The sequence below is a fragment of the Mirounga leonina genome, unplaced genomic scaffold, assembly GCF_011800145.1.
Source record: "Mirounga leonina isolate KUSES-001 unplaced genomic scaffold, KU_Mleo_1.0 Mir_151, whole genome shotgun sequence".
Taxonomy (NCBI): Eukaryota; Metazoa; Chordata; class Mammalia; order Carnivora; family Phocidae; genus Mirounga; species Mirounga leonina.
In genome coordinates, this window is record NW_023270377.1 from 90481111 (window position 1) to 90492713 (window position 11603).

The 11603-nt window shown below is 38.4% G+C and overlaps 1 protein-coding gene across 1 annotated transcript in view; it reads right to left on the reverse strand.

The window, feature by feature from the left end:
• The window catches only part of LOC118011686 (thrombospondin type-1 domain-containing protein 7B-like), a 77264-nt gene that overhangs the window by 9616 nt on the left and 56045 nt on the right, over positions 1 to 11603 (reverse strand). Inside the window, exon 4 of the mRNA XM_035006544.1 lies at positions 2437 to 2682. Coding sequence (XP_034862435.1) covers positions 2437 to 2682 — 246 coding nt within the window. The remainder of the gene's footprint in view (positions 1 to 2436; positions 2683 to 11603) is intronic.

Sequence of the window (11603 nt, forward strand, 5' to 3'; positions counted from 1 at the left end):
TCAAGGACTCCTATTTCCTACAAATTCACTATTTGAGCCTGTTTTTTAAAAATGTCAGATTCAATAACATTTCCAAACAGCAGAACTAGAGGGCCAGGTTCATTGCCAACAAAATTTGTCAGACCTATTTTCAGATGTTAAGGTTCAATCAAATGAAGATCAATAAAGAAATTCATCTTGGGCACATTTTGAATTATTAACCTTCCATATTATTTTGTTAGAAAACATGATACATATAAACAAACAACTAGGCATATATACACCCTTATCTGGGTATGTGTCTTTACTACGACTATCATGAAAGTAATGGAAAGAATATTGACTTTGAAGCCAAACAGACTTCAATTCAAATCTGAACACTACCAATTTGCATTACTTTTACCACAAAAGTGCCCCATTTTGACGATAAACTTATTGTTCTTCTAAATAATCTTTGTTAAATCTCTGACATAGTTATTGGCTAACAGTAGGTACTCAATAAAAGTAATAATCCATTATTTAACATATGTAGATGCAATTCAACCTTCTTCTGATCATCAGAGAGGAACTTCTCTGACTCCCAAGGGAATTGTAATAATTTTTAACAAAGAAAAGAGAAGAAAAAAATGGAGTGATGTCTATAAATCAACACCTGGAAGAGGTCACTAGCCATTCCATGAAAGGAATGAAGAAAAACGAGATCAATGTCAAGTTCATCATTAAACCCAGATTCTATTTCTGGAAGCCTAATATTGAGAACCCTTCTAAAGTATGCCTCCATAGAGAAAAAGATTTCACATTACCCAGAAGAAATAATTCCCTACCCCCATTAAATTACTACAGTATGCCTTCCAAGGAAAGGAGGGATTCTCCTTCTGGAGGAAATGAACACACCTGCAGACAGCAACAACAAGGGCTGCCATCTTTGTAGTGCCTCCTATGTGCTGAGTACTGAGACTGACATTTTACATACCTAGTCTGTATGTAGTCAATCCTCAACACAGGCAGCATAATTAGACACATTTTATTGAAGAGGGAAATGCTTTAGAGAGGTTGTATAGCTCGCCCAAAAACACACAATTAATAAATGATGGTGATGTAATTTGAATCCATGTCTCTCCAAACTCAAAAGGAACAAAAATCTCAGGCTTTATGTCATTTCCAATCTCATTCTTTCCCTCAATATCAGTGCTTTTAAAGAATGGACACATCCTCAATACCACTAGGGAGAATTCTGTGAGATAAAGCTAATCTGTAAAGCATCATAAACTACACCTACCTCCTCTGCTTTTGAGGTATGAAGTGATATGAATCTAAGGGGTTATCTTGATAAAAAATGAACGATCATTAGTTGAATCTACAATGATTTCAATGGTGAAGTTGAAGAAGTGAGTGGCTAAGACTCTGACAACAGGAAATTACCTCTTTATTCTTCCACCCCTACCCCACCCCATATACACATTATTTCAGGTATAAGGAATAGCTAAGCCAATCAACAATGCCTGTTGAATGTGATTAATCGTTTGATTCATTTCTACAAGAAGCTATTTTTTTGCCTCATTTTACTTTTCACTGGGGAAGTAATTCTCAAATCTTACAAATTATAAGAAACTATAGAAAAGGTCTATCTAAAATAGCTACATATTTAACGGATAGAGTTCAGGGCAGCTGTCCAGCAGAAATTACCACAAATTTATTCCCAAAATACTTCTGAATAGCTAGCTAGCCCCAAATGACTTCTGTCATTATCAGACCAGGACTACCATAAGCCAACAATCCAGAGAAAAATACACTGGAGGCCTTCACTATACATACATACATACTATGCTATACATACAGCCAGGCAAAATATAACCAATATAAAAATATTAAAATATAGCTACTAATCTAGGTCAAGCCTTTTCCCAACATCCTCTGGCTCTTTAGGGACTCTATTAGAAACAATGCCATTGGGTGGCAGGAACCTTTAGAGACAGAACTGCATTCGAATCAAGGTGTTGCCACCCACTATCTATGTAACCTCAAAAACTATTTAATCTAAGCATCAATGGCCTCATTTGCAAAATGAAGATGCTATGAATAGCTTCTTAGGTTGTCATAAAATTTAGGTGTGACATGTCAGGTAACAATAACTAATGGTTATTGAGCATTTACCATATGCCAAGAGCTGGATGAAGTGAGTACTGCTAGTAGATGAGTAAACTAAGAAACTAGACTTAAGTTACTTGCAGAAATTCGCAAATTCAGAAAGTCACAGAAATAGGATTATAGCCCAGGTAATCAACACAGCCCATGCTTTTAACCCACTGTGCTATACTGCTTAGTGTAGATCTCGAAACTGAGGAAAGACTCAACAGTTATGAGTCACAGCTACTGTTATTATTGTTAATATCCCTACCCCACATAAAACGAGGTTATATAGAACACTGAATACTCATGCCAAAGAATATGCCATACCTGGGGCATGGCTGCAAGAGTTCTTCAACAATGCAGGCCTCTTTCTCGAGAAGTTCAGGGCATTCCTTTCCACCCCCAAGAGCAATGTGCTTCACATTCCGGCTCCGGCTCCTAAATCCAGGTGAGAGACTTCCTGAACGACACGTCTTGGAGCAGGGGCTCCAGGAGGACCATTCAGTGGTTTCACAGTCTTTTGGCATGATGCAGGACTGGATAGTCAAAGGGAAGGAGTCTTGCATGCAAAGGCTGAAGGGACAGAAGCAAAAAAAAGTAGGGCACAGATTAAACGGATGCAACCAATATTATGAAGTGCCTGTTATGGAAAAGAAAACAAAACTGAAATTTGATATGAGCTTTCAAATAGGATTTTAAAAAAATGTTAGAAGCATCATGATAAAATAATGAAGAATATCATTTTAAGATTGTATGCTCTATTTTATCTGAAACTGTAAAGTTATTTCACTCTAGCAAGATGCATAGGTAAAATGAGCCAACCATGAACTTTGTCTGAAGCATTATCAAAAATAACTGAGGCTGAGGGAGGAGGAGCAAGATGGCGGAAGAGTAGGAGACCTAAATTTCGTCTGGTCCCAGGAATTCAGCTAGATAGGGATCAAACCATTCTGAACACCTACGAACTCAGCAGCAGATCAAAGAAAAGAATAGCAGCAACTCTCTGAACAGAAAAGCGACCACTTTCTGGAAGGTAGGACACGCGGAGAGGTGAATCCAAGGTGATATTTGGGAAGATAGATGGCAGGGGAGGGGGCCTCTGTCAGCTGCTACTGGCAAGTGACAGAGCAGCAGAGCACAAAATCGGAACTTTGGGGAGTTGGCTCCGCTACACTGAGGAACGTCGCTCCAGTGGCTAAGCGGGGGGTGGAACCTTCGCTGGGAGAGTGTGGTCTCAGGACCCTGAGTGCGGCAGAGCTCCCAGGTATGGGGCGAGGAAGCTCGCTGCAGAGATGGAGCCGAGGAGTGGGCTCTCAGCTGGGGTTGCCATAAACCGTGATCCACGGCAGTCGGGCCACTGCTCTTCCAGCAGGGACCCAACAAATGGCAGATCTGGGGAGACTCCCGTTCCTCTCCTGGGAGGAGCGGCGTGGAAGCGCACCGCAGGGATCTGCTGGGTTTGGACACTCCCATGGGGCTGGGTGCCAGAGATAGAAATGCTCGGTCACAGGCCAGTTAGCACGGAGTGCAGCTGGAGACCAGGGAGATGGAAGTTATTGACTGCTTTTCTCTAGGGGTGCACTGAGGAGTGGGGCCCCGAGTTCTCAGCTCCTCAGGGGCAGGGATTGGGAAGCCGCCATTTTCACTCTTGTCCTCCAAAGCTGGATTGAAAGCTTGCAGGGAACAAAAGCTCCCCAGAGCAAATCCCAGCAGATTACTTAGCCCAGACCGGCAAGAGCAGGGCAATTTCGCCTCCGGCAAAGACATTTGGGAACCAGGGCAACAGGCACCCCCCCCTCCCCCCGCCAGAAGATCAGCAAGAACAGCCAGCCAAGACCAAGTTTACCTATCAATGAGAAGGGCAAAACTCCAACACTAGGGGAATACCGCACATAGAATTCATGGCTTTTTCCCCTGATTCTTTAGTCTTTCAAAGTTTTTTTTTTTTAATTTTTTTTCTTTTTCTTTTTTTGAATTTTTTTCCCTTTTTCAACCAACATCTTATCAATCCCTTTTTTAAAAAACATTTTTTTTTTCATTTTTAGAGTCATATTCTATCCCTTCATTGTACTTAACATTATTTTTTGTATATATATCTAAGTTGTTCTCTCTTTAAAATTTTGGGATACACTTTCTTCTAAAAGACCAAAATATACCCTAAATCTCTAGTGTATGGCTTTGTTCTACTCTCCTGCCTGATCACACTCTCTACATTTTTTTTTTTAATTTCTCTTCTTGCTTTTTTAAACCAACTTCTTGTCTTATCAATTCCTTTTATAAAATCTTTTATAATTTTCATCTTTACATTTAGATTCTGTCCCTTCATCATATTTACCCTTATTTTTGTACATATATAAGTTTTTATTTCTTTAAAATTTTGGGAGGTAGTTTCTTTTAACAGACCAAAATATGCCCAAAATCTAGTGTGTGGCACTAATCTATTCACCGCCTGATCATATTTCATCATATCGTTTTTTTTTTTCTTTCTTTCCCTTTCTATTCCCCCCCGGTAGTGGGTCTCTTCTGATTTGTTTAGTGTATATTTTTCTGGGGTTGTTGTTAACCTATTAGCATTTTGTTCTCTCATTCATCTATTCTCCTCTGGACAAAATGACAAGATGGAAAAAATCACCTCAATAAAAGATCAAGAGGCAGTACCGACTGCCAGGGACCTAATCAATACGGACATTAGTAAGATGTTGGAACTAGAGTTAAGAATGACAATTATAAAGATACTAGCTGGGCTTCAAAAAAGCATGGAAGATATCAGATAAACTCTTTCTGGAGAAACAAAAGAACTAAAGTCTAACCAAGTCAAAATCAAAATGGCTATTAATGAGGCGTAATCAAAAATGGAGGCTCTAACTGCTAGAATAAATGAGGCAGAAGAGAAAATTAGTGATATAGAAGAACAAATGATGGAGAATAAAGAAGCTGAGTAAAAGAGAGATAAACAACTACTGGATCACGAGGGCAGAATTCGAGAGATAAGTGATACCATAAGATGAAACAATATTAGAATACTTGGGATCCCAGAAGAAGAAGAAAGAGAGAGAGGGGTAGAAGGTATACTGGAGCAAATTATAGCAGAGAACTTCCCTAATTTGGGGAAGGAAACAGGCATCAAAATCCAGGAGGTACAGAGAACCCCCCTCAAAATCAATAAAAATAGGTCAACACCCCGACATCTAATAGTAAAACTAACGAGTCTCAGAGACAAAGAAAAAATCCTGAAAGCAGCTTGGGACAAGAGATCTGTAACCTACAATGGTAGAAACATTAGATTGGCAGCAGACCTATCCACAGAGACCTGGCAAGCCAGAAGGACTGGCATGATATATTCAGAACACTAAATGAGAAAAATATGCAGCCAAGAATACTATATCCAGCCAGGCTGTCATAGAAAATAGAAGGAGAGATAAAAAGCTTCAAGGACAAACAAAAACTAAAGGAATTTGAAAACACCAAACCAGCCCTACAAGAAATATTGAAAAGGGTCCTCTAAGCAAAGAGAGAGCCTAAAAGTAACATAGACCAGAAAGGAATACAGACAATATACAGTAACAGTCACCTTACAGGCAATACAATGGCACTAAATTCCTCTTTCAATAGTTACCCTGAATGTAAATAGGCTAAATGCCCCAATCAAAAGACACCAGGTATCAGATTGGATAAAAAAAACAAGACCCATCGATATGCTGTCTGCAAGAGACTCATTTTAGACCCAAAGACACCACCAGATTGAAAGTGAGGGGATGGAAAACCATTCACCATGCTAACAGACATCAAAAGAAAGCTGGGGTGGCAATCCTTATATCAGGCAAATTAGATTTTAAACCAAAGACTATGGTAAGAGATGAGGAAGGACACTATAGCTTAAATAAAGGGTCTAATCAAACAAGAAGATCTAACAATTGTAAATATCTATGCCCCTAACATGGGAGCACCAACTTATATAATCCAATTAATAACAAAAACAAAGAAACAAATAAAAACAATACAATAATAGTAGGGGACTTTAACACTCCCCTCACTGAAATGGACAGATCATCTAAGCAAAAGATCAACAAGGAAATAAAGACTTTAAATGACACACTGGACCAAATGGACTTCACAGATATATTCAGAACATTCCATCCCAAAGCAACGGAATACACATTCTTCTCTAGTGCCCATGGAACATTCTCCAGAATAGATCACACATCCTAGGTCACAAATCAGGTCTCAACTGGTACCAAAAGATTGGGATCACTCCCTGCATATTTTCAGACCACAATGCTTTGAAACTAGAACTCAATCACAAGAGGAAAGTTGGAAAGAATTCAAATACATGGAGGCTAAAGAGCATCCTACTAAAGAATAAATGGGTCAACCAGGAAATTAAAGAAGAATTTAAAAAATTCATGGAAACCAATGAAAATGAAAACACAACTGTTCAAAATCTTTGGGATGCAGCAAAGGCAGTCCTAAGAGGAAAGTATATAGCAATACAAGACTTTCTCAAGAAACAAGAAAGATCTCAAATACACAACCTAACCCTACACCTAAAGGAGCTAGAGAAAAAACAGCAAATAAAGCCTAAACCCAGCAGGAGAAGAGAAATAATAAAGATCAGAGCAGAAATCAATGAAACAGAAACGAAAAGAACAGTAGAACAGATCAACGAAACTAGGAGCTGGTTCTTTGAAACAGTTAAGAGGATTGACAAACCCCTGGCTGGACTTATCAAAAAGAAGAGAAAAGACCCAAATAAATAAAATAATGAATGAAAGAGGAGAGATCACAACCAACACCAAAGAAATACAAACAATTATAAGAACATATTATGAGCAACTCTATGCCAGCAAATTTGATAATCTGGAAGAAATGGATGCATTCCTAGAGAGGTATCAACTACCAAAACTGAACCAGGAAGAAATAGAAAACCTGAAGAGACCCATAACTACTAAGGAAATTGAAGCAGTAATCAAAAGTCTCCCAACAAACAAGAGCCCAGGGCCAGACGGCTTCCCAGAGGAATTCTACCAAACATTTAAAGAATTAATACCTATTCTTCTGAAACTGTTCCAAAAAATAGAAATGGAAGGAAAACTTCCAAACTCGTTTTATGAGGCCAGCATTACCTTGATCCCAAAACCAGACAAAGACCCCATCGAAAAGGAGAATTACAGACCAATATCCCTGATGAACATGGATGCAAAAATTCTCACCAAAATACTAGCCAATAGGATCCAACAGTACATTAAAAGGATTATTCACCACGACCAAGTGGGATTTATTCCTGGGCTGCAAGGTTGGTTCAACATCCGCAAATCAATCAATGTGATACAATACATAATCAAAGAAAGAACAAGAACCATATGATCCTCTCAATAGATGCAGAAAAAGCATTTGACAAAGTACAGCATCCTTTCTTGATCAAAACCCTTCAGAATGTAGGGATAGAGGGTACATACCTCAATATCATAAAAGCCATCTATGAAAAACCCACAGCCAATATCATTCTCAATGCGGAAAAACTGAGAGTTTTCCCCTAAGGTCAGCAACGCGGCAGGGATGTCCACTATCACCACTGCTATTTGACATAGTTCTAGAAGTCCTAGGCACAGCAGTCAGACAACAAAAAGAAATAAAAGGCATCCGAATCAGCAAAGAAGAAGTCAAACTCTCACTCTTTGCAGATGATATGATACTTTAGGTGGAAAACCCAAAAGACTGCACCCCAAAACTGCTAGAACTCATACAGGAATTCAGTAAAGTGGCAGGATATAGAATTAATGCACAGAAATCAGCGGCATTCCTCTACACCAACAACAAGACAGAAGAAAGAGAAATTAAGGAGTCGATCCCATTTACAATCGCACCCAAAACCGTAAGATACCTAGGAATAAATCTAACCAAAGAGGCAAAGAATCTGCAGAAAACTATAAATTACTCATGAAAGAAATTGAGGAAGACAAAGAAATGAAAAACATTCCATGCTCATGGATTGGAAGAACAAATATTGTGAAGATGTCAATGCTACCTAGAGCAATCTACACATTTCATGAAATCCTTATCAAAATACCAACCACTTTTTTTAAAGAAATGGAACAAATAATCCTAAAATTTGTATGGAACCAGAAAAGACCCCAAATAGCCAGAGGAATATTGAAAAAGAAAAGCAAAGATGGTGGCAACACAATCCTGGACTTCAAGCTCTATTACAAAGCTGTAATCATCAAAACAGTATGGTACTGGCACAAAAACAGACACACAGATCAATGGAACAGAATAGAGAGCCCAGAAATGGACCCTCAGCTCTATGGTCAACTAATCTTTGACAAAGCAGGAAAGAATGTCTAATGGATAAAAGACAGTCTCTTCAACAAATGGTAATGGGAAAATTGGACAGCCACATGCAGAAGAATGAAACTGGACCACTTCCTTACACCACACACAAAAATAGACTCAAAATGGATGAAAGACCTAAATTTGTGAGACAGGAATCCAACAAAATCCTAGAGGAGAACACAGGAAGCAGCCCCTCTGACTTCAGCCACAGCAACTTCTTCCTGGAAACATTGCAAAAGGCAAGGGAAGCAAGGGCAAAAATGAACTAGTGGGACTTTATCAAGATAAAAAGCTTTTGCAGAACAAAGGAAACAGTCAAAAAAAAAAAAAAAAAAAAAACCAACAGAATGGGAGAAGATATTTGCAAATGACATACCAGATAAATAGCTAGTATCCAAAATCTATAAAGAACTTATCAAACTCAACACCCAAAAAACAAAGAATCCAATCAAGAAATGGGCAGAAGACAAGAACAGACATTTTTCCATAGAAGATATCCAGATGGCCACCAGACACATGAAAAACTGCTCAACGTCACTTGGCATCAGGGAAATACAAATCAAAACCTCAATGAGATACCACCTCACACCCATCAGAATGGATAAAATTAACAAGTCAGGAAACGGCAAATGTTGGTGAGGATGCGGAGAAAGGGGAACCCTCCTACACTGTTGGTGAAAATGCAAGCTGGTGCAGCCACTCTGGAAAACAGTATGGAGGTTCCTCAAAAAGTTGAAAATAGAGCTACCCTATGACCCAGCAATTGCACTTCTAGGTATTTACTCCAAAGATACAAATGTAGAGATCCGAACAGGTATGACCACCCCAATGTTTATAGGAGCAATGTCCACCATAGCCAAACTATGGAAAGAGCCAAGATGTCCATCAATAGATGAATGGATAAAGAAGATGTAGTATATATATACAATGGAATATTATGCAGCCGTCAAAAAAAAAAAAAAAACAATGAAATCTTGCCATTTGCAAGAAGGTGGATGGAACTAGAGGGTAATTTGCTAAGCGAAATAAGTCAATCAGAGAAAGACAAGTATCATATGACCTCACTGATATGAGGAATTCTTAATCTCAGGAAACAAACTGAGGGTTGCTGGAGTGGTGGGGAGTGGGAGGGATGGGGCGGCTGGGTGATAGACATTGGGGAGGGTATGTGCTATGGTGAGCGCTATGAATTGTATAAGACTGATGAATCACAGACCTGTACCTCTGAAACAAATAATACATTATATGTTAAAAAAAAAGAAAAGAAAATAGTAGGAAAGGGAAAATGAAGGGGGGAAAATCAGAGGGAGAGATGAACCATGAGAGACGATGGGCTCTGAGAAACAAGCTGAGGGTTCTAGAGGGGAGGGGGTGGGGAATGGGTTAGCCTGGTGATGGGTATTAAAGAGGGCACGTACTGCGTGGAGCACTGGGTGTTATATGCAAACAATGAATCACAGAATGCTACATCAAAAACTAATGATGTAATGTATGGTGATTAACTTAATAGTATAAAATTTAAAAAAAAACAAAAACAGAAAATGAGGCTCTTCTACTGTGCTTTCACCTCTGATATAACCTGGAGTTGCCATTTGTTGACTGGTTCCCAGGTGTCATACACTGTGCTGCATCTCACAGGTACTTTCTCACAACAATTTCATGAGTTTAAGTATTATTATCTCCAACTGTAGAAAATAGACTCAGGAAGGCTAAATCAGTTGTCCAAGGTCAAACAAAGGTACAGGTAAACTGGAGAGTATTAATCTATCCATTCTTTTACATATGGGCTATGAAAAAATAAACAAATGTGGTATTGTGTTTCCCCCACACTGCTAGGCTCTGAGCATCAATTTCCTCATTTGCAAAATTCAAGTGCTATCAAATACTAACCATCTAATTGGGAAACATAAATAAATAAAAAGACAGGATAATGGGATAATGTGATGAATTCAAGATAAAAGCATTTATAATGATGAGGAGAAAAGTTGATGAGGCAGTGATGGACCACCTGGGAAGGCTTGGGGGATGGGCGGGGCTGGGAGGGAGGTTCTAAGAATGCAGGACATTAGAGCTGCATTTCTTTTAAAGATTAATGGGAACTTCTCAGGTATAGAAAGAAGACTACTTTAGGTCAATGAAATAGCACATTTAAAGCCTTGATATAAAACTTTGTGAGGATGGAAACCAGTGGTTTGCCAGCGCTGGATGTACTGTTTCACAAGAACTAACTATTAAATTTTCAGGAATTTTGCAAGCTAGCTGACTTCATGCAGGTAACTCAAAATTGGCCATGGTAGAAGTATTTACACAACAGAAATAAACAAATCCTACAAATCAAGCCCCACCCCCACCTTCACCCTACCCTGATGCCCAACCCCAAGAACTAGGGGTTAAACATTTATAAGCACACCAAAGCGGGTAAGTAAAAGCCAACTTGTCAACTGTCAAAAATCTGTCCATTTATAAAGCAAAAAGTTCAAAAAGGAAAGTGGATAAATATTAGGTATGTGGGTTCTTCAAAAGTATGTCTGGAAAGGCTTCATATCATGGTCTAAGAAATTCAGGTTTGATTGAGCATTAAATAACTTTAAGTGGAGGAAAATTAGTTAGACTCCTATAGAAGATAATATTTCACATATTAATTGGCATTCTTTTTTTCCCCACTTTTTTTTGTTATCCATTTTCTTATTCTATAAAAGGCATCCATTACCTTGGAAAGAAAAGGATGATTTTGACAAGAATATAAATCAACATATGTTTAAATAATACTTCCAAAAGTGGTCTGTGAAAACCGGTAAAGTTATGAGCGATAATCAGGCTTTGGTAATGGTTCCTCTGCATGTGTTTAAAAAGACAGAAGTATTAAAATGATTCCATGTTTCTGATATACAAAAATATGTTGATAAGGGAGCCACCAACAGAGAAATGGCTTACAGAAGGTGATGTGCAGGGGAGAATAAAACATGCTTAAATTCATGTAAATTATAGTGAGATTTCCATATTGATATCCTTCATGAAGCCACATAGAGTTCGTGTGTCTTTCAGAAGTCACAATAACATAAGATGAACCTTTGGTTGTATATATATGTATATATATGTATGTATATGTGTGTGTATATATATGTGGATATTTATATATATGTGGATATTTATATATATGT